The sequence below is a fragment of the Salminus brasiliensis genome, chromosome 9 (genome assembly GCF_030463535.1).
Source record: "Salminus brasiliensis chromosome 9, fSalBra1.hap2, whole genome shotgun sequence".
Taxonomy (NCBI): Eukaryota; Metazoa; Chordata; class Actinopteri; order Characiformes; family Bryconidae; genus Salminus; species Salminus brasiliensis.
In genome coordinates, this window is record NC_132886.1 from 34,971,292 (window position 1) to 34,995,389 (window position 24,098).

At 41.1% G+C, this 24,098-nt stretch overlaps 1 protein-coding gene across 1 annotated transcript in view; it reads right to left on the bottom strand.

Moving 5' to 3' along the window:
* Positions 1-1,110: 1,110 nt before the first annotated feature.
* Positions 1,111-24,098, bottom strand: part of lamc1 (laminin, gamma 1) — a 62,484-nt gene continuing 39,496 nt past the window's right edge. The window contains exons 4-28 of the mRNA XM_072688264.1: positions 18,154-18,320; positions 16,228-16,416; positions 15,974-16,091; positions 14,186-14,284; positions 12,119-12,255; positions 11,799-11,921; positions 11,387-11,576; positions 10,817-10,929; positions 10,312-10,533; positions 9,765-9,953; positions 8,750-8,995; positions 8,442-8,595; positions 8,192-8,334; positions 6,897-7,075; positions 6,044-6,197; positions 5,722-5,927; positions 5,513-5,592; positions 5,291-5,428; positions 4,580-4,724; positions 3,905-4,054; positions 3,258-3,372; positions 2,951-3,150; positions 2,695-2,853; positions 1,698-1,797; positions 1,111-1,603 (exon numbers count right to left, since the gene is read on the bottom strand). Coding sequence (XP_072544365.1) covers positions 1,347-1,603; positions 1,698-1,797; positions 2,695-2,853; positions 2,951-3,150; positions 3,258-3,372; positions 3,905-4,054; positions 4,580-4,724; positions 5,291-5,428; positions 5,513-5,592; positions 5,722-5,927; positions 6,044-6,197; positions 6,897-7,075; positions 8,192-8,334; positions 8,442-8,595; positions 8,750-8,995; positions 9,765-9,953; positions 10,312-10,533; positions 10,817-10,929; positions 11,387-11,576; positions 11,799-11,921; positions 12,119-12,255; positions 14,186-14,284; positions 15,974-16,091; positions 16,228-16,416; positions 18,154-18,320 — 3,973 coding nt within the window. The 3' untranslated portion in view covers positions 1,111-1,346. The remainder of the gene's footprint in view (positions 1,604-1,697; positions 1,798-2,694; positions 2,854-2,950; positions 3,151-3,257; positions 3,373-3,904; positions 4,055-4,579; positions 4,725-5,290; positions 5,429-5,512; positions 5,593-5,721; positions 5,928-6,043; positions 6,198-6,896; positions 7,076-8,191; positions 8,335-8,441; positions 8,596-8,749; positions 8,996-9,764; positions 9,954-10,311; positions 10,534-10,816; positions 10,930-11,386; positions 11,577-11,798; positions 11,922-12,118; positions 12,256-14,185; positions 14,285-15,973; positions 16,092-16,227; positions 16,417-18,153; positions 18,321-24,098) is intronic.

The following is a 24,098-nucleotide window of genomic DNA, read 5'->3' on the forward strand; positions in this document are numbered from 1 at the left end:
TGGCTGGTTGAATTGTTTTTGTGTTTTTTTGTTTTTTTTTAATCAGCCATACCTGAAAACATTTGAGCATATATTTACACAAATAACAAATCCTCACTCTATCATAATAATAATAAAAAAAAACATTCACACAAAAATATAACATTTGAAATAATTATTAGCACCAGTGTATCAGATAAACGTCTTGCTACGCAAAATGTACAAAGTTGCATAGTGTTGGATTTTGCCTTGAAGGAAAAAAAATTGATGAAAAACATGTTTTGCAGTACACCTATAAGTAAGCAGCAGCTTCTGGGTTGAAGAACAGAACAAAACCAAACCAAAAAAAATATAAACATGATTTTGAAGTGTTTGTGAAACGCATTTAGATCATGAGTACGATGTACGGATCCACTGGATACAAAGAGAGCTCTGAAAGAGCTCTGAGCATCACTGTTTATGGTTATGCACACGTGGACTGACATGAGTCAAGCTGAATACTGAAGTATGTGTTACTAACCCTCGCTTCACATGGCCATCGCAAGATTGGGCTTGTAACTTTGAGAAAGAGAGACAAAGTAAGAAAAAGAGCAAGAGGCAGATGACGAAGACACAGCAGAAGATTCCTTCACTGTCCGTTGTCTGAACCAATGAAAGCAGTAACCAATGTAAAGTAATGGGTTGATAAGATAGCTTAAAACAATAAAAGGAAATAAAATTTGAAACTTAAACCACACCTGCTCCTCAAGCAGAACCAAGCCCCCAATATGTCCTCTGGTTGAGGTGGCAGGTGGCCTCTGCAGCTTTTTGTGGCACAGCGGCTGTTGGCAGGAGGGCTGACAAGCTCATACAGAGGAGGAGGAGGAGAAAGAAATGGAGGTGGTGCAGTCATGTGGGATCACATTCGACTCTATAGAGCGGCTACCTCTTCTAGCCAGGCTGCAGCGAGGACGCACACAAGATCAGTGTGAGCCATTTAGATAAGAGTGTTCTTCATGTCGTAGCATTGCTGCGTATCCAAAACATTATATATATATATATATATATATATATATATATATATATATATATATATATATATATATATATATATATATATATATATATATATTTAAAAAAAAAAAAGTTGAGAGCTGCTTTTATCTCCAAACATTGAGGGGAAAAAAAGTTTTAAAAATCGTGGCTTCTTTCACAGAAATAAAATCAAAGCTAAAAACAACTGGAAAAAAAAAAGACTTGAAAGACAGACAAAAAGCTGTTTTGGTAAAGGGAGGCGTCCTGCCCCCAAGTGTTAGATGGCGATAGGTGCGGCACAGACAAAGAGAAGGAGAGGTTTGGTGTGAGGAGAAGGAGAAGGAGGAGAGAGGTTAAGGTCGCTCTAGAGACGGCGTGTTGAAGCAGCCCTCAGGTAGAGTGTTCTTGATGTCGTTGAGGTTGGCGATGTCGGCACGGATCTCACGGATCTGCCTGTCGTAGTCACCGATCATGGCCTCCTGGCTCTTGGCGATGTCGTTTAGGTCATTCAGCTTCTTGTCCAGCTCACTGCCCTCCATTTTGTCCTTGGCCTGCTTCAGCGAGCTGTCGATCTGGTCCAGCTTGCTCAGGTCCACCTTATCAATGTTGCCTGGGTGGACAGAGGACACATGGCTCAGTGTCTTGAAACACTAATAAATACATTGAGCAAGGTGCTTTTTTATTTTTATTTTTATTTTTTTTACCCAGCTGGCTGAGCAAGTCGTTGATTGTGCCGAGTACAGTGCGGACAGCATCTTTGGCTTTGCGGGCGTTTTCCTCGGCTGTCTTTGCGCTGTCTGAGGCCTGTGGAAGAGAACAGGATCAACAAGATGCATCTTAATATTTGAAAGGAAAAGAATTACCTCTAATTACTCGTCTCTAACTAATTCAATCCAGTAGATTCCTGTATTAACCACTTAAACTCCCTCCACTGCCCTCCATAAGTAGATACCGATAAGTAATCCTTTGCGTGAAATAAATGGAGTCATAAGGGGTAAAAGTGATACAAATGTAAAATCTAAATTATACTGTTACTTCTTGATTGTCTTATTAAATTCATTTTATTAAATAGACAAGCTACAAAAAAAATCACAACATATTTTATTGGGTATTCAAATAAGGCAAGTGTAGTGTGGAATAAACAAGAAAATGTAAAATAAAGGGAAAGGAATTTGCTATCCAATCACTATGGTTGTTAAAAACAGAGGAAGGATGCTACATTTAAATAGCTTTAATGTGATGCTCCCTGTAATCACCCTATTTAAATAACGTAACTAATTTAAATACTAACTAATGGAATACATTGTATTTACTTGCTGATTAAATAAAGAAAAGGATGTGCAAGGTCAAATTTGTTTGGTCAATTTGTTCTCACTTCTATGACATATTTACAGAGAAAATCTGCCCAATACTGTTTATTTTACTCCACTATGAGATGCACAGAGTGCAGTATTAATATGCTGACATGTAGGACGCAAATCCCTGCATTTGTTTTCCCAAAATTGTGCAGCCCTACTGGACACCTTTAATATTTGTCCGTGACGTAAAGAAAGAAACTAGCATGCGTTAATTCAAATATCTTTCCTTTCAGTGCACCCATCCTCCTTCACCAGGTGCATAAACATGTCCTGCATCTTTCTGAAGTGTGCCACACTTAAAGGCTTGACTGCCCTTAAAGGCTTTACTTTGTTCTGCACTCACCATGGCAGCCATCATCATGTCATTGTTTGCCTCCTCTTTCTTCTCCCCTAGCTCTTTCTCTGCAGCTGCCAGTTGCTTCATCATGTCATTGACCTCTTCATCCAGTTTCATGGTGTCTTCAAAGGCTTTCTCTGCATCTGCCTTAGTTTTGGCTGAACCCTGACAAGCACAACACAGAAATGATAAATAAGTACAGGTGTGTGCATGACCTACTGCAAACCTCCAAAACCCCTGACGAGTGAACATCGAAGCGTACCTTCTGGACATTGCTGGCAATTTTCTCAGCTTCCTCTGCTTTGGACTTGGCCTCTTTAGCATCAGCTGCTGCGTTGCCGAGCGCCCCCTCTGCCTGGCGGGTCTTCTCGTTAGCTGCGTTGATTATTGCCTTGATTTCTGGGATACGATTCATGGCCTCCTCTGCTGCGGTCTTGTTGTCATTTACTCTCTTATCAAAGTCTGTCGAAGAGATGCCGGCAGTGATTAAGGTAGGGAATGCAACAATGATGCACTGGAACGGAGGGACATTGGAGGAAGTATTGAAATGTAATCATCACCCCATTTACCTCGGAGATTGTTGAGAATGTCTTGTGCCTCCTGGAATGTGGACAGCCCTTTTTTCGCCGACTCTTCTGCCAGAGCCTTGGCCGCATCTGCCCGTGCTAGCAACTGATCCGCCGTCTGAACAGCAGAAAGAAGAGAGGTGTGAAAAGTGACGAAAAGAATGTAGCCAAGAAATCTAGTGTCTTCACATAGTAAGTAATTGTTTACCACATGGCTTGACAAGAACTGAGTGAGCACTTTCCCTTGTTGAAACAGAATTATAATTATGGGAACAAGCTAATGTAGGGAAGTATTTAAGTAATTTGGGAAAACAGAAATGTACACTCAGCAAAACTAGGTCTCATTTATTTTTTTATCTGCCACAATCAGCTTCCACCCTGTGCAATTTATTTACCACAAAGTGCGTTCTCAGGGATCTTTCATTAAAGAGTATGACATTAAGTTCAATCAGTCTCTCGTCTTTCATCAATGTCCAATCTGCACCTCCCTACTGTGCAGTTTTCACTCTTCTAACAAGTGCAAGACAAGCTAGACTATGTATTTATCTAGGTCTGCATGCACAAAGTGGTTTTGTCGGTAACGATAATTCAGAAAGACAGAATGCTTAATCCAAAGATTAGAGTAGTTTAGAGTGTGGTAACCTCCATACCTGTTGCTCAGTCTTCCCCTTTTCCAGCAGTTTGCGAACTTCATTCTCTTTACCCTTCAGGTCATCCCTCAGATCATTGTACTCCTTCTCAGTCTTGTCTATAAGCTTATCCAGGTCTGAAGCCTCCTTCTTTATTTTATTGGCATCATCCTATGGGCAAAGCAGAGATATTGAACAGGTCATTTAGATACTTAGAAGTGTGGTTAAAAAATAAATAAATAAATAAATGATATATATATATAGAGGCAGTGGGGGCTCAGCGGTTAGAGCGCCGGGATATCGATAACAGGGTTGTGGGTTTGATTCCCGGGCTCGGCAAGCTGCCACTGTTGGGCCCTTTCTGCTCCCCGGGCGCTGGAGTTGGCTGCCCACCACTCTGTGTGTGTGTGTACTCACTGCCCCTAACACGTGTGTGTGTGTGTGAGTGTGTGTTCACTACCAGATGGGTTAAATGCAGAGGACACATTTCGCTGTACAGTGTACACTGTACAGTGACAAATACGTGCACCTTCACACACACACACACACACACACACACACACACACACACACACACACACACACACACACACACACACACACACGTATCTACAAAGCTACACCACTGCAAAGGCATTCTACCTTAATCAAAATGTAGTTAGCTGAGCTTCATCTTGCTCAATGATAGCATCCTACCTCTAGTGACTTGACATCGAAGGGGGGCAGACTAGTTAGATTGGCGTAGATCTTCAATGCTTTGTTTCCTGCCTCTTCTGCTTCAGCTTGCACTTTACTGGCTTGTTTCTCCAAGTTCTTTGCCAGGTCCTTTGCTTCATTGTACCTGAGCAAATGTGGCAAGTTAGTATGAAGATTTGACATTGTACAATACAGTGGTTCAACCTACCTTTCAGTTGTTAGAATTATGTGGAATCTATAAATAAACATGAAGCATTGAACATATCTACTGAAATATGAAGCACAATGTGGGATATTCTAGCACTTTTCAATGTGAAGCAATATGTGGCGTTCAAGAGGCTTCAATAGGTGTCCTTTTACCACAGTAAATAGTTTCATTACAGATCAGGTGGTAGCATCACAGAGACTCTTTTTAACCTACTTTTTGACTTATTGACCTTCATTGATTGTTGTTAGAAATGTATGTTATATAATGGCAATTCTCACAACATTTGTAAGATCTGCAGTGTTATGTTGGCTCAGTCTGGTGTGGATTTGTGTTTCCAGTGTCCACATAACAGTAATGCATACAAAATCTTTATCTTCAGTCTGTAAATTTGAGGACATTTAGATAGCCCATAAGCTTCACAATTTAAAATGATGAATTTAAATGACTGATTTAGGCCCAGGTTAATTGTATTTAATACAGGGTGTCACCTCCACCACACTTACTTCTTATTGAGTTCGTCAATGTCACTGTTGATTTTATTCTCGCCATCCAGAGCCTTCCTAAGCAAGTTGTAGGCCTTGGTGGAGGTGTCGTTGGCATCTTTTGCAGTCTTCTCAATTTGGTCGGCTTCCATCTTATGCCTAGTCAAAAAACAAAATATTAATAAAGGGTTCAGTGTAATAATTGTTTTAAATAACGAATATACAAGAAAATCATTTTCTTACTTCTCTGCCAGATTACGAGCCTCTTCTGCAAGAAGTGTCATATTGTTGGGATCTCCAGTGGTCGTGGGAGTTTTGATATCCTATGTTGTGGTGGGGAAAAACAAAAACAAACAAAAAAAATTATATATAGGATAACCAAATCCTAACTATATAAAAAAAATATCCAGTCTTGTGAAAGAACAATAAAAAAAAATAAAAAAAAACCTTACCACTTTGCTGATGGCATCCTTAGCCTTGTCTAGCTCCTCTCTGGCTCGGTCAATGAGTTTCTCCGCCTCGCGCACTCTGTTCTGAGCTTTGTCTGCCAGAGTACCAGTGTTGTCCACTGTATTCCTGATGTTCTGTAGACGGTTCCACTGGGTCGTCAGCGTGTTGTTGATGCCCTTAAGACGATCCAAGAGACCCTTCTCCACATCTGCAGGATTACAAAGAGTGGATTTTAATAAGTAAGAAATCAAGCATTTACTCACAACGCACATACATCACTGAAACAACTGTAACAAATAGAGCAGGCTATGTGGCAGTTAGTACCTTTGCTGGCCTGTGCCTCTTTTAGCAAGTCCATGATGGCTTTCTCAGCTTCTTTCAGACGATCCTCAAAAGCCTTGTCACTCACTGTATCCTGGCTGCCGAGGTTGTCAATCAAAGTCTGCAGGTCATGAAGCTTCTGTCTCTGCTGGTTCACCTGTACATTACATTGAAAATATTAGGCTTTTTCTATGCAGTAGTGGGGGTTTGAGGTGGGTAGTAAAATGAAAAATTCATTTACATGCATCTGATCTTTTTTCCTCTTTTTTGTAAATGCTTTTCAGTTCATCATCTAGGCTGAATTAATTTTACAGATTCAAATATACCTGAAAGGTATAACATGTTGGCAGTTTATCTAAACATGCTAATGAGAGAAACACAAAAAACAAGCAGGCAATGTGCAAAGGCTTACTGAGCTATTTTCAGACATCAACTTAAGCAGTGGAACAGTAGGAACAATTCTAGATGCATAAAAATGCAATCAGAGGCAAACATTCACAAGTAAATGCTGCAGAACTCAAGACATGTCCAAACATTCCCTTTGAGAACTTTTATCCATTATAAATGCTGATCTAAAAACATTAATTCCATGTCCATTAATTGTAATCAACTGGCTCTATAAACACATGTAATGCTTAGTTCCACATGATCATCACCTGCAATGCAATTTAAAGACGCCGCTTAACTTATAGCAGATACAAAACTCCATAGAAATCAGCATGATTTACATAAGTTTTAGATTAAATGTAAATACGAAAAATCTACAGGTTTGGATTTATTTCATTTGGTGTCGATACGATAATGCCAACATCTATGCCCATCACAAAGCAAAGTGTTCTGCACAAACATTTCTTACCTTGTCCCTCACAAGGCTGTAACAGTTGGGGCACTGCTGGCAGCCAGGAGTTGAGCGGTTGTAAAAGTAATTTTCTTCACACATATCGCAGCGAGTGCCCACAAAGCCTGGGCGACACTCACACCGTCCATCCTCTCTGCACTGGGCCATTCGCGAGCCCTCCGGGTCACAGTCGCAGGCTATGTGGAAAGATAATCATAAGCTAAATGAATAAATCCTGATAGGTTTCTCAGATAAACTGCTCCCAAACTATCCTTTTATAGCATTTCATAGCAATAAACATTTACTATTTGTACTGTACTGTAATTTACGTATATAGTAATTCATACCAATACTTCCCCTGTAATCTAAACTGTCTACACCACCCTCAAGACTCAAATCTCGGACCTCTCCAATTTAACTTTAAACAAATTTGACTCCTAATTATGAATAAGGCTGAATCCTGCAAAACTAAAGATCAGTGTAAACCTCAACTTCTCAACAGGTCTAAAGACTAAAGATCAAGTCAAAAACCTTGGAATTCTACTGGCTTCAGATCTTAACTTCAGCAGTCCTATTAAACATAAAATCAGCTTTTCAACATGCCAAAATGATCTAGATTTAGAAATTGTTCCTGCCTTTGTCTCAAGCAGGTCGGGCTGCTTATTGGTCTGCCCAAAAAGATTATTAGTAAGAAACAACTTATTTAAATGCAACAGCTATGAACTTCACAGAAACACAATTGAGCGTATTATTAGGGGCCCTACAGTTGACTGCCAGTTTTTAACTCAAGTTTAAAGTGTTGCAACATGTCAATAAATCATGTAATGGCTCAGGACCAAAATACACCTCTGATCCTCTATCCAAGGATCGATTAATACCCTAGATGTTTTTTCGCATTACTGTAAAGAGTAATCTAGCTGCCCACTCATCCAGTGAAAGATTATTATCTTCCGCACGCTTGTGCTGGAAACGACTCAACGCATTGCTTATCCTAGGTTGAAACAACTCTCCTGAAGGTTATATGCCAAGACTGCCATCCCATGGGCTGATTATTACTTTATAAGTGGTAGTCTTCCACATCTTAAGAGCTGGAAAAGTGTGCTGGAACTTGAGGTTTATTTACATTTAAGTATGTTATTGTTAATTTACCTAATATATTTTTAAATCTGCTTTTATTCATGTAAAGCATTTTGAAAACTACTAAGCAAATGCACTTGCCTTGCTTTACATGGGTACTGTGGCTTAGCTACAATACATTAAGCAGGTCAGCAACCCAAAGATCAATCATGCGGCCATGTAAGATAAGAACTTACGTTTGCATCCAGAGGAGCTGAAGCCGAAGAAGTTGACCTCGCATCGCTCACAGTGCTGACCTGTGACTCCAGGCTGACATTCACACTGTCCAGTCACAATGTCGCACTGGCCGTTAGTAGAGCCAATCGGGTTGCAGCCACACCTAAAGACCAACCATTTTACAATAAATGAACATTAGAGCGGGAATTTGTTCATTGTTAGAGTACTTGTGTGAGGAGGACAGATTAAGTAAGGTAGGTGGTGAGGTACCGTTCGCAGCCCTTGCCACTCTGCAAGTTGTAGAAGCCAGGCTCGCAGGCACTGCAGTCTCGGTTGGTCACATGGGGCAAACACTTGCACTGACCAGTCACTTGCATGCAGGTGGTCTGTTGATCCACAGTACCATAGCGAGAGCAGGAACAAGCTAGAGAGATGAATAGGAGAGCTCAATAAAATGGGATAAAAAAAAAAAGGAAAAAAAAAGCCTTCCAACATGTTGGCAATAAAATTCTGTAAACCTTTAGTGCTGACTGTCTGGAGATACTAAGGCACCACAAGTCTATTCCCACTCTACTCACGTTTGCATTTGTCAGCTGGGTTGGTGGCCAGGGCGTTGCCGTAGTAACCCTCTTTGCAGCGGTCACAGAAGAATCCGTCCGTGTTGTAGATGCACTTGAGGCATTCGCCGGTTTCTCTGTCACAGTTGCCCACAGCATTAGGGTCGATGTTGCTGCTGCATTTACACTCCCGGCAGGCCCTGACTGGGCCGTTGGTTCCCAGCGGATCACCGAAGAAACCATCATCACACAGCTCGCAACGTTTGCCTTGTCATTACAAAGAACCAGAGTTAAACACTATTAGTTAAACTCTTGGCATTTGAATTGGCAGGTTTTGCATTCAAGAGTGTTGTATGGGACTGGATTTTGAGAGAAAACTATGGAGGTCCAAAAAATAAATGATGTGAACCTGAATTAAAAGTCAGCAATAGCACAATCTCAGTAATGTGATCGTGGAAAGTCAACAGTGCAGGATTCTAAAGGCTAGGAACTTTGACTAGAATCTACTTGTGCATGTCCAGCACATCAGTATCAGCAAAGTAAGCCTTCTACACCACTTAAATGACTGTGTGGTTAACTGACCTCATTGCATGTACAATAAATATGACTAGGATATCTAGCCATGTCATACAGTGCTAAATTAGCCTATTGCTGACTTTTATTATACTTCATGCTGCTTCAATTGATTTTGGTTATAGATGTAGCTTAACAAATGTGTTTTCTAAGCTAAAATGTAAAAACTTAGGGCTAGCCTATTTAGCAAGACCCAAAATAGAATATGCTTTTAAGTGACACAAAGCTACTGACGTTTTGTAACTGAGGGTGGTTTGCCTTTCAGAATACATATTTTAAACATCAGTCATTCTATTTATGTTTGTTTGACTAATGCCAGTCAGTTAGCAGATTAGTGAAGATGGTTAGTTCTATCACCAAATAACCACTGAGAGGTCATTTCTGACAATGTAGCTTCTAGTAATGTTGGATTTTCAAATTTGTAGATTTGCTTGCAAAACAAAGACTTCTAATTCTGCTGTACCTGTAGTGCCTGTCGGGCAGTTGGTGCACACCACCTCTTTGGTTTTGGGCACAATTGCACAGGTGGCCCCTGAAGGACACGGGCAAGGCTTACAGTCAGATGCCGATCCTACTGTAGCATCACCATAGAAACCATCCTTACACCTTTCACAGCTCATGCCAGCTGTATTGTCCTGGCAGTTACACATTCCTACAAAGACAGAAAAGCAGATTAATCAGTGTTGCACTCTTTTCTTGCCACAAGGGGGCAGTAAAGGAGCGTGCACACACACACGCCAGACACAGACACGCACACGCCAGACACAGACACGCACACGACAGACACAGACACAGACACGCACACGACAGACACAGACACGCACACGCACACGACAGACACACACACGCACACGACAGACACACACGCACACGACAGACACACACACGCACACGACAGACACACCAGAGCCTGTCTCAAAGTAAAAGCCACAAAAGCTTCTCAGAGTCCTTAAATGCCTTAAATCCTTAAATCTCAAAGCAAGATAAATAATGATAAGAAAGTGACTGACCCGTTGCAGGGTCACAAGTATCGCTGTGGCCGTTGCAGTTACAAGGCTCGCAGGGGCTGTAGAGACCAAGCTCAGGCCTGCTCCTCCTGTATCCCAGAGCACACTGACCGCAGTGCTGACCCAAGTAGCCCGTAGGACACGTACACTTCTCCACCCAGCGCGCTGGAGTTCCAGGACCACGACGGGCAGTCACCAAGGACACGTTATCTAAGTAGCCAGCACCTACGCAGCAACAGAGAACACTGGGTTATAAATGGTGGATTTACCATGATGCGGTGATGACAGGATTACAGGATTACCAACCTTGGGGTTTAATAATGACACAGAATTAATCTGTAATTATTATTATTATCTCAGTTTTTATCAAACGAAAAGTAATTCCAGAGCAGAGTGATAAGCTCTGACTGCTGTTGGTATAAACACAGTTGTATTAAGTTCAGAAAAGGTTAAACCATGCAATGTGCTGTACTGTAAAGAGTGTTTAAGGAAAACAGCAGATACATACTTCTCTCGCTGTAGGTACCACGTATTTTGATGGAGGTAAGGTTCTGGAGAAGCTTCTGGAAATCTGAATGTTTTAGCACTGGCCTCCAGGGATAGTCTGTAGTCTGATGAAGCCTGTCAAAAAACAACATTCAGATAAATACAAAATAAATGGCATACACTGAAAAAAATGTGTAATTCTATAATTGGACTGCCTTCTGTGTGCCATCGATATTACTTCGTGTTTCAGGGGAACTAAAAACAACTTTTCTACAAACTTTAGTTTTGTAATTTGTTATTTTTTTTGCTTAACACCTCACCATTTACATTTAACAAAATAATCAACAAAAACAAGATTTAAAAAAAAAGTGCAACACCTATTTTCTTCAAAAATAACACTGAACAAAATATTTAAAAAATAAACAAAAAAACATACAATTTTTACAAAGCATTTTACAAAAGATTCACATGGCTAAATGGTACCTCAACTGTGGGTTCACGTTTAAAGTCTTTGCAATTTCCACAGAATTCTTATAGTATCAATAACCTAAATTGCATTAAGCAATAAAATTAGCCCAGCCAAGAAGCACACCTGAAAACAAAGCTCTGCATTTTCTCTCCAGGATAAGCGTTTCCCTGGGCAATGAGGGGTACAGCAACATGAAGCCCAGCCCCCTCCAGCATAACATCCTCAGCTGAGAGACGTGCATCACGGCGCTCTACTCGGAAGTTCAGCGTGAGATTTTGACTGTAGCTCAGCAAATGGTTACCAAGAAATTTGGCTAAAGGAGAAAATGAGACGATCATATTAGTGATAAACAGCAACAAACAAGCTAATTTCTTTTTTACTGAAAGATCATTCTAAAATCACTCAACCTTTTGTGTTTAATTCTGAGCGTTGCTTTTTTCTTATTGGACTAAGATTAACATTCAGTAACAACATTTATCCTCTTAACCAGAAATTAAAGCATTTCTACATGTGGCGCATAACACTGCTGCAGTACCTGGTGCCACAAAGTACATGGGGAAATAGTCATCTGAGATGAGGGAGATTTCCTGAGAGCCGGAAGACCACTGTACTGGCACGCTGGAGCCGTCTCGCTGTTGGCCCTTCCAGCCTTCATCATCTAATGGAAGCGGGAGAGAACTCATGAGAACTTACCAGCAACTAAAATGTCCATAAAAAAAGGCCTGCACAAGCACTGCTCAGCTCAGCTGCTTTCTCAATCACAGATGAATCCATTATTTTTCATACAATTTATTTGTTTTAAAGCATAAATTTAAAAAAACATTTTTATGTTTGGCCACAGGTGGTTGGACTTACCTCGGTCGAAAGTGGAGGTGATGGTATGTACGCTGTAGCCATCTGCACTATCACACACTGTAGAATGATGGAAGCAAAAGCATGGTGTACAACCCTGAGGATTCTGGGGGTCCAGGTTAAAGTAGCCCAGTTTACACCTGAGAGGAATGCACAGACATATGCCATGTTAATTCAGATCTCAGATTTTTACCAAAGTAGTGAAAAAGATGCTTCACTCAACGTTACCCTTATTCCAAACACAGTATGTTTAGTGTCCAAAGTTTCCAAAGTAATGGGAGTCCAAATTTCTGAATTTAAGATTTATTAAAATGTTACCAATCATAATACAGAAACTACTACATTTACATTACATTTACGGCATTTAGCAGACGCTCTTATCCAGAGCGACTTACAAAGTGCTTTGCTATTTACCCAAGAAAAGCCTTAGCTAGTTAGAATAGACTAATAATACAAAAGATACCTCCAAGCTTAGACATTACTAAACACAATACAATAAGGCGACCATAGAACTATGAATAGAATACTATGAATTATTTGGAGTTGCACAGTGTTTTATTTTAGGGTCTATACAACTGATGATAATTTAGAGAGTATTGCAGTTATGAGGGTGAAGAACTGAAACGTTCGATTCCTGAAACTGTGACTTTAATCAGGACTGTTTAAAACACCATGTAATTACGTGAGTAACAAGACTCTCAGGGTATGAAGCGTTAGGCAGCACTCGTGAGTGTTTTCCTGCCCGCTTCCTCATTGTTACATAGTGCATTTAGCAGTGTGCCGAGCCCAGAGTAGAAACAATAGAGACACAATGATTCTGAAGCTGTTATTTTAGTGTGCAAATGCATATACGTGTTTATTCCAACAGATGTCATCACTAGTATTGTTCTATATTATAATAATCAGGATATCTGCTTCTCATCTTGTACGGATGCTTTTTAAATGAAACTCATTATACTGTATTGTCAAAGAAACGGCCATAAAATGCTAGTCTGGGGGATGCTGCCTTTCTGCTCTGGGTTAACAGTTCACTAGTCAGAATGCTCTCATTTATTCTTCAAAAGTACTGGTTCTCAGACGTTCTACTGAATTCTACTGACCTTGCTCTTCATTGCACATCTCCTTACTGTTGGTCTCAGACTACTTATTCATTTAACTCTACTACACAAAAACCTATGGGACAAAAGAGCTTACTCTTTTGCTGCTCCAGGCTTGTGGAATCAGCTCCATGACAGCAACTGAACAGCAGTCTTTGAAATGTCTTTTTCAAACTTCTTAGGGATATCAAGTGCTGTTGGATTGTTGATTTATCTGTGTCCAAAATATTTTTATTTTTTCATCTTTCTTATCCTCCTTTTATGAATGGATTTATGAACTAGTGAGTAGTTTGCCAGATCAAAACTACTTATTTACTTATCTAATCTTCTCATTAGCTTAATGTAGTGCTTTGGTGCCTTATGATGTACTCTTAGTGTAAAATAAACAATAACCCTCCAAAATGAGGATACCAGGATTATGTAATGTTCAGGGCGTACGGTTTAAAGAGCCGGGGTTACACAGACTGTGCTATCTGGTGACGGGCCGTCTGAAGGCCGTAAATGGCTCTCTGTGAGGAGCCTGCCACTATCTGTGAGCTATTTTCTCTTGCATCCGACACTGAGAAAGCTGTGCCCCCAATTCTGCTTCACACACATACTTCCTCCCCCTTGGATGTCGCTCTGCTTCTCTCGCCCTCTCTCTCTGACACACAGAGGGACTTTCCATGTACAAAAAAAGAGAACATCAAAAAGGTTCTTAAACAACTGCAGATTTCAGCCATGTTTAATGGCAGCTCCCACTGGAATTGGACGAGTTGAAAGGCAGGCTCTGCTGAGAATCTTTATAGCAGTTTTAGTTAAGTGCTGATGTCAATGTTAATTCTGGCACACAAGTGCTGGTCACTCACATCTAATTTGAGAACAATGCAAACCGACTCATGCCAGTCGCTCCTTTTTCTTCAGTAACTGCTTAACCATGGGGCATGGGGACAGAATCGGCATGTGTGTTTGTCTGTGTGTGAAGGAGTCTGACCTGTCGCAGCTGAAGCCGTCTACATTGTCCTTGCACTGACAGCGCCCTGTATTCACATCGCACTCCTGTGTGCTTCCGGCAGGGTTACAAGAGCAGGGGCTATAGGAAGAAGAGGGCAGCGAGAAAAAAAAAAACACAGAGGAGCAGAGTGAGAGAGTAGTTACTACACATGGATTTACGGTGACTGTCTAATGGGTCTGCAAATATTAGACCTGACCAAAGAGAAGCAACATTAGTGTGACTTCAATAAATCAAATCTTTACTCCAGATGCAACGTTTATATGGTAAAGTACCAGCTAATAAAACAAAACATTTCTACAAAAGTTTAAGGACACACCCAATTTTAAGAGTTTTTATTAAGGCAGTTCAAGTCCATTTAATAACCTGTAAGGTACAAAGTCCAGTGAGTTCAAAAGGCACAAAGGTAAGCAGTAAACTGACAGGGCTTTGAGGAAAACAGAAAAAAATAATGTAAATGCAAATGGCAAAAGAAAAAAGCTGGTCTGTAGCAATAGAGGTAATTTACGCTTTGGAAATGAATGCAAACAATTCAATTTTCAATTTATTCAATTCTGTATAAAAGCAGTGTTGAAACAGACTGTTACTGCACTCTCTACCACAGTATTTACACAATACTGCATGTTCAGATTGCCATTTATAACATCTAGAAAGATATTTTATCTATAAAAGCTCAAACCAGTTTTAAATATTTGACTGAATCTGTTCAATTAATTGAGCTGATGTCACTCGCATTTCATCATTTTGTTCTAGAAATGGGGACAGAATGTGTTATATTAAATGGGTTGGAACAGGTTTGCGAAAATATACACTCTTAATAATGTTTTCGCTCAAGCACACCAGTATTTGGTACATGAAGTCACACGTAGACACATTCAACTGTCCTGTGATGCATCCAGATTATTCAGTATGCGTCACTTAGGGACCTTATTAGTTAAAGGGAAGGAAAAAGGACTGTATGAAACTTTCCACACCTTGTCACAGGGCCCCTATGGGTTAAAGAAAACACACACAGCATTATAGCTCTTAAGAGTGTCTCTTTTCGTTAGAAAAATTACAACTAAGGCCAGAGTGTGGTGAGTACACCTTCAAAAGACTGGAGAAAAATGAAGAGATCTGGTTCAGGAAGAGGTCTGACAGACTCAAATCCATAACAACATCAGAACACAAGTTTCTGAGAGTCATGAGCTTGTGTGATAGGCGGATCACATGACAACACCTTATACTTCAGCTTAACGCTGGACATTCAGTTCTCAAGGCACAGATTCAACTGTGAAGAAGACTTTGAGCTGCAGTGACTTTGCAAGTGGCGTGGTAGTGAGAAAGTCATTGCTAAGATGGCAAAACAGGCATGCCTGGACTATGCAACACTGCCAGTGGACTACTGGAAAAGTTGGGAGTGTTCTTATACTTTTGACTGGTAGTGTATTTGCTGAGCTGGTCAGCCTAGACCAGCTGAGGGCTTGAGGGTTTTCCAACTTTCTGTATTTGATTTAAAATTAGGACTACTGCCTGCCATAGAGATTTAATGTGGAATGCACATACATGTCAGCGGTCAACTGTAGTCGCTGTGGTGCAAATTCTCACAAAATAACAGAGCCTTGACACACCAGGCAGAATTTATTTGTGCAACTTTAGTTTGACTAATATTTATTATTCATCTAGAGTTCATCTAAAGTTAAAATTCACATTATGGCTTTTGGTCGGTGTCATCTCTTCCTCATCAACTTGGTGTACCTTTTGGGCTCAGTGTGTGTGCATGCATAGTACCTGCAGCCGGCCTCGGTCAGTGTATGGTATCCGGGCTGGCAGCGGTCGCACTTGTCTCCCATCACACCTGGTTTGCAGCTGCAGCGACCTGTAGTGTCACACTGAGTGCTGAGAGAGCCTAGAGGAGAGGAAGAAGAGAAGAAACCACACCGAACGCCTGTTAGAACCACCACTCCTCATTCTGACCAAAAGCAACAAACGAAAGGACGGGATTCCAGCAACGGGTGCTGAGAAGGTGGTTGAGGCTCACTCACCCACTGGGTTGCAGCTGCAGGGCAGACAGCGCTGACTGGATGTATCCCTGTAGTAATTGTCCAGACAGCGCTCGCAGTTGGGCCCGTCCGTGTTGTCAGCGCAGTTTCGGCAGTGGCCTCCGTGACCCGTGGCTCGGTACAGCTCTGGGTCGAAGTAGCACTCGCCGCTCTTTCCATTACAGTTGCATGCTGAAACATGTGTGCACATTCACAAATTAGACCATACATTTTTTTTAAAACATCATGAAATCTCATGATCTTAAATCCCATTTTCCAACAACATCCATTTTTAAGTACATTTTAAAAGTCTGGAAAAGACAGTGAGATGACAGAAATGGAAGAATGGAAGGCTAAGGGAACTTCGCAGATGGGCTTTAATCCTCATCAGGCATTTGAGTGAGAACCGTGGCGAGACGCAGCTGAGAACTGGGGTCACATGTATCTTAGAGTAGCAGTGTTGATCCAGGATCGGTCATGGCTTTTTAGCATTCTTAGGAACACAGTAATGTGAATGGAGGAGGAGCTGCTCCCAGTCAAGGAGAGACTTTATATGAGGGAGGAAAAAGAAATGGGAGAGCAGAGAGGGGCCGGAGCTGCGGGGGTGTGGGAGCCCAGCGCTCTGGATGGATCCATGCTCAGATGTGCACATTAGTCATGCGTTTCCAGGAAGTGCCTGAGTGTGTATATGACCGGGGCAAACAACTGGTCCTTCTCCTCTGTACGTCAAGACCCTCAGAGCAGATGGGGGAAATTAAGGAGCTGAGCAGGGTGCATCAGCAGAGGGAACCAGAGTGGACTGTGGATCTAAAGCTGGTTTGGGAGTCAAGGCTCTTCGTGAAGTGGGAGAGGATCATATAGTTATGATCTAAATGAGCTGATGTTAGATTTTAGGAAAACTGTTGGTGTGGCGCAACAGATATCATCATGACCTGCCAGTAAGCTACCACGCATCACGTGGATTCCTGATTTCAATTCCCCAAGTTCGATTCCCGGACTGGGTGACTATGCTGCGCTACACCAATGAGTGAAGGCAAGACTCCTAACACTACATTGGCCCACATCTGTAATACAAGTAACCTTGTAAGTCACTCTGGATAAGAGCATCAGCTAAATGGCATAAATGTAAATGTAATGTCTGAGTAATGTTTGATTATCACTTTTTCCTTACCATACAATTCCTTACCATATTTAAATTGTTACTATATGTACTAACTTCAATTATTTAATACATTTCTGACACATTTCTATGTGACTGCCTTAAATGTTTCAAAATCTCAAAATAAAATCTCAATGTCTTTATAATGTCTCAAAGGCATTATGGGCTACAACTAAGACTGTTGAAGTAAAGGCATGATCTGAGCAAATCAATAAATAAACCAATAAATAAAAATCAGCCAATCAATACATAACCAAAAATTTACACATCACTTGATTCAGAATTGCTGTGCTAAGAAAAGGCTGTTGGACATTTGTTGCGTTTTCTGTTGAGTACCGTATCATGTAACTGTTGATGGGAATAAGACGGAAATGGATCTAGCATGTTGTTTTGGAGAAGAACAGTGGGGTACTTTCCGTACACTAACTGTGACCAAACAACCCCAGTGTGATACGGCATGTGTCAGCAATTATATATTATATTATATATTAATTATATATTAGATATTAAGATCCTTAAATTAAAGCGATCCTTAATGATACTTGAAAAATCCATTTTCAAAAGCTAAGGTTTCCAAACAGCCAATGCAGGGTAGTTCTGTTAACTATTAGCCTACACTGGAGATATTAAACAGGAAACAGACTCAGACAAAGGTGTAGCATGTAGACAGAAGACCCAGAAGGCTCTGTGTGTGTGTGTGTGTGTGTGTGTGTGTGTGTGTGCGCGCGTGTGTGTGAGAGAGAATATGCATGTATGCGTTTTACACTCACGCAGGCACTCATTGGGGTTGTCAGCTGTGGCTCTTCTCCAAGGACGGTCGTTGTAGAAAGGCTTGCACACACTGCAATCATCACCCTCTGTGTTGTGTTTGCAGTTGCACACCAGTTTGCTGTACTCATTCTTCACACACTCGCTGGCATGGCCATTACACTTGCACCTAAAAAGGTAAGAAAAGAGACCATTCAAGGCCACATTCTATAGCTCGGTGATAAAGCACTCCTACAGTACCTGTGTACACATCCTGCTCATGTTTTGGATTAAACAGAGGCTGCCAGACAAGGGCAGACACATGCATGTCTCCAAGCTGTTCAAACAGTGAGCACGCCGGCTGTTTACGGAGCCTATCTCTATCTCTTCAACATCACCACGCCTTTGTAGTCGCAGTGAGTGGCTGAGGACTTTGTCTTTGTCAGGTTTTGACCTTTGATACAACTAGCAAGGGCAACTGAACAGCTCGGTTTCAGCTGCACAAAGCAAAACGCATATCGTCAGCACCCTGGGAGTCACTGGGAGCCTAAATCTGAATCAATCTGGCTCCTTATGAATATCTTCCCAAAGTCTAATAACTGTCTGCTGTATTTCACCAGGATTGCTCTCCTCTCCATGTGGTATGGGCGGCCCTAAAAGTGGGTCAGGGTTACTTCAGCATACCTCTGACCACAAGGCTAAAATAGTTCCACCCTGTTTTTGAGTCTGAGCAACCTGGAGAGCCTAAACCAAGCAAGCTAAAGATTGAGTGGCAATCGAGGGAGAGGCCAGCCATCCCTCATTCCCGCCAACCACACTCTACCAGCATAGCATGCTGCCGGCTGCCGTTGTGGGGAAACCAAGGGATGATGGGCACTGGACAACAGGGCTCGCAGGTCAGATGCTTCACCAGTCAACTGGGATCACTAAAAAGGGAAATCACAACCCATGGTTGTGACTGGAAAAAACATTTAGGGAGATTTAGCAGACTCTGAAGTGGTGGTGCACTGTTCTACTGTGCAGTAACAACTGATCTCAATGAAAAGAGTCATCAGAAGAATACCCGTGTCCTCACCAGAAACTTCAGCATGAGAAATTTTCAGAAAATTTAAACAAGCTGGAAGCCTTCTGAAAACAAATCCTGTGAACTGATGGAAAGTAAAATAGTATGTTCTGGCCACAATGAACAAATAAACGATTAAAGAGCAAGACCCCTTAGGCAGAAATGACATATTTTTACAGTGTTTTTTCAATTTGCCTCCATTATCTACATATCATACATACATACAGAAGCTTGGAACAGCCATGTCCATCCATGCACAACTTAAAAGATTACTGTAGAACCTATAGAACATCCAAAGATGTCTACTTGCTGCCTAACAATCCAACAAATGAGTTCACACTGGGTAATGAGATTCTGAGGCTAAAATCACCCTTCAGAACCAAATATCCCAGTTTATAGAACAGGCCCATGAAGTTCGTTCTGAGAAGCGGAGGACCCTGAGGGGATGACTGAAGCAAAGCGCTGCTGTTGGTCAGATGAATTTCAGTCAGATTACCGAATCAATTTTACAGCTCCTCTTTAGCCATTTAAAAGTGAGAGAGGATGTCAGCTGTGGCACAAAGCTTCATTTGTGCTGCTGGCTGCTGCTCGAAGACAAGGCAGTGGGAACACTCTCCAGGAGACACTTCACTAAGGGGCCCCATCCGAACAAGAGAGGACTTGTGTGGCAGTAGTCACCTCTTGGGTATTGTCTCAGGTGTTCCTTGGCAAAGCCCAATGGAAAAAGTGACGAAAGGAGCAGAAGCGGGCTGCAGGATGTGCTCCCTAACTGGAATGCTCTTGTCTGATGCACGCGTTATAAATAAACCCAGCAACGGATCAGGATGTCTATCAAAAGGCAAGTTAAAATTACAGTAGACTTGCATTTTGACTTCTGCATGGTATACATTTAGAATTTACTCATGTATAGTAACTGTCCTGGCTATTTTCAACTTCTGCAAATTGCGCAATGTTCTGTACCAGAGAGGTTATTGACTGAATATCACCTTAGTCAATCATTTTCAAATGACCATAATTTTCCTAATGAACCCAAGTCAATCATTTCTGTTTCAACGAAAAAAATTCTTAATTCTAGTAATAACTCAATAATGATCCAACTTTTGAGCATTTTGTATGATGGCACAGAAGTCTTCAGTTATTTCTAATGATCTTAATGGCCATCATGTGTTATTTTTCTCCTTGCCGAGTGTAAGACTTTGTGCTCTAGATAACACACGGTATAAATAGCCTTTGCAGCGAGTGAAGGTACTCAGACTACCAAATTAAAAAGCCATAAAGAAAAACTAGGATCACAGTGTAAACATATGGGGAGTTGGTGAAACAGGCGAGAGTATTTTGTATATCATCTATACTTACCCTCTAAGGCCTGTCCACACATATCTGAATACGATCGTCTTGGAATCTGAAAACGTTGTCCAAGACGAACATTTCTGAAAACTGAGCCTTTTGAAAAATGCTGACGTCACAATGCATGCATGTTGCGAGTTGAATCTCACAGACTGCACTAGATTTCAGATTTTGACATAAATAAATGTAAATGCTGTTATATTACAAATATATAACGCTCTTTAGATTTAGAATCTGTAATTTCATGATTTGTATAGTGCACTACATGGGGAGCAGTTTGTAATTTGGGACTTAACATTTGTTTTTGTGCTTTTGTGTTTTGATGTCTCTCTTAATCAGTTACTAACACCTCATATAGGGCTAACATGATCTCTTTTTAAAAATCTCATAAATCTCTTTTTAAAAATCTCTGGATGTGTGGACAGTGCCTGAACATCACAGTATACACTCACCAAGCAATGTATTAGGCAGACCTGTTTACCTACTCATTTATATAGTTATCTAAACCAGCCAACTGTGTGTGTGTGTGTGTGTGTGTGTGTGTGTGTGTGTGTGTGTGTGTGTGTCCTGGTACACTTTAGGCTCTTAATACCATCTAATCATCACTCAAATTTTCTGCAAATTCCAGCACAATAACACACCAGCTCACAAAGCCAAAAAGTCAAAGGTCGCCTCAAAATGGTTTTATGAACATGACAACAGGTTTAGGGTTCTTCTCAGGTTTTCCTGAATTCAGTGCAATAGAACGCTTCTGGGATGTGATAGAATGGGAGATTTACAGCATGAAAGTGCACCTGAAAGACCTGCAGGAATTGTGACGTCAACATTGACCAGAATCCCAAAGGAATGTTTAACATCTTGTGGAATCCATGCCCTAAAGCCTGTTTTGAGAGCAAAAGGAGGCCCTTCCCAGTATTAGTTTGGTATTTCTAAGAAACTGTTTAGTGAGTGTACCTTACTACTCAATATTAGCCAACAATGTTCCATAGAACTTAAAACTACTACGCACCTGATATTAAAGTTGCTAATGTTTTATTATGTTTTTAAAAATGATCAGCACACTATTTGAGGTTATACAGTAGGGTTCAGGTTACTTTGTCCCAGAGTCTGACCCGATTCTTATAAATGCTGAGTATCGGCCAAAAACAATCTGATCTGTGTGTTTGTATAATTATTATTATATAAATGATAGTCACACAGTTTACATAAGATGTGCTGCTAATTAATATGTTCAGTAAAATACCTTTATTTTATTAGTTTCTATAATGAGAAATTCTGGACTGGCTGATTTGGTTTAGTTGAGACTTATCTTAAAATGACTGTTTTACAGGGTGTTTAATATCTTATAATCCCGTTAGACTCTCCTCCCTAACCAAACAGATCCCAGTTCCTTTAAAACACTGCATTTAAATCACTTTGTATGTGTGTGTATGTGTGTGTGATGTGGTACACACCCTAGACTGATCTCTGTCGTCGTTTGTCGACTACTGATGTGAAATAACTGGTTTATAGAGGGTGAATGTGCTGTGATTTGGGTTGCTATAGCTTGTGTGTATTAGCATTAGCGTTAGCCTCCACTTGGTTCTGAATGTGCTCTTCAGTGCTGGTTTAAAAAAGCAAAAAAAAAAGGTATATCTGCAACAGGTTTATGTATTTATAATGACCTACGTTATGTTAATATGTTCCACTATTTACTTTAGGGAACACTCCTCAGTGCTGACGGCTGGGCAACAATGTACCTTAATGGCGCCTTAAGGACAACAGACGGCACTCTGAACATCATGGTTAAAACAAAGACTTAGAAATGGACTAGGATTAAAACAGCTGATGCCCAATCCATTCAAATATATCTGGTCATCCGTACACCCTTTCCAGTTTGACACGGATAGTTAATGCTATAACTTATATTTTGGTGTAACCCCCCCTTTCCTCAAAAGTTGCCATGAGAAATCATATAATTAGCTGCTAGAAATGCTGGACAGTGGCCCCAAGAGTCAGCAGGTGTAACCCATGCCCCTGGCGCTTGGATCTCTGCCTTTCACACACACAGACCAGCCCACCCCATTTCGCTTCCTCGGTGCTCTGTAATCCTGCACTCCCAGGCAGGAATGTGGGGAATGCGAGCTGTGTAATGGAAATCTGCTCCACATTTCAAACAGATTAAGGTGAAAAGACATGTTGCGGAGCAGAGAGGGAGCTGTTTAACACCCGTTCAACACCAACCCGGATTCTTCTTTACCACACACTCAATCCCAATCCTGCATCTGATAGAGCTGTGCAAGGTACGATTAAATAAATAAATAAACACACACGGCACGGCACTTCAATTTGAGACCTTTGTGAATGCCCACAAGTTGTGGGTTTACCTCATCAGTCTCGGACTGGTCCGAACTTGGACAAAAAAGTAGTTAACAGGAGCTATTCCTGTCTGCTCTATCCTGAGCCTCTCCTGCCACTCCTGTGTCAGCTCCGGCAGGCACGGAGCAGTCTAGCAGGGGGGAATGTGCCAAAGCAAACAAGCAAAGTGACTGCAAGCCAACTTACCTTGCTCCAGAACGAACACACGCCTGGAGCGGGCATTGACATACTGGTTTCGGGTGACTGGTTACCAGTCAAGCGTTCTGTTTTTGAGATCACAGATAGATATAGCTAAAAGGAATACATGCCGGCACCAGAGTACTTGGTCCCCTGTCCAGGGTAACAGTACCTTCAAACAGGAAAACCACCACAAAAACATTTATGGTCAAGAACTGAAAAGCATCAGGAGGGTCAAAAGCAACAGATTATACATTTCTACTACTTTTGCTACTGCATTCTGGGATATTTGGCAGTGCCAAGCCCACGCAAGTCACCTCCTGGTTAAAACCACGAAGCAAAAACACAATCGGCCATTTGGACTGAGGACGCTTCAATGGAACAGTACCTGGACTGTGACTGATGTCTTTTCATAAGCCCACAAGAACACAAGTACAGACAAGAACGCAAACTGAGAATCGGTCGAGTTCAGGCAAACTATTCTACTGTTTAACTTGGTGCAGAAACATGAAAATACGCTTTATTTTTCCACTTGGTTGTCTTTTCCAAAACAGTGAGGAAACGAATAGACAAACATTCGAAACAGCTCATTAATCTTTAACATGGCCCACGGGTAAGTCTGGGTGATGTAACTAAGCATTGGTAATGGTTGGCAAGTAGCCCAGTGAGGATGCATCAAAGGCAATAATCAGTGTGCTGAGAAAGAGAACTGATGGAGAACTGAAAAGTGACTAATATAACTAGCAGATTGCATGTGGGGATGTAATGTTTCATTTTACTGTCAAAACTCCTCTTTAACTATCCTAGGAACTACATAGTTACCTATTAGTAACTTTTATGGTATAATAAAAGTCACAGAGCATAAGGGGTGAATAAATGGGAGTTGTAATTAATAAGCCTGATTATATAACATATAATTATTATCATTTTTTTTTTATCTCAAACAGTCTGTTTTGTTTTCTGTCTTTCAAGGAACAAAAGTCAATGATCAAAACAAGGCATCCTGTTGCATCCTATCAGAGT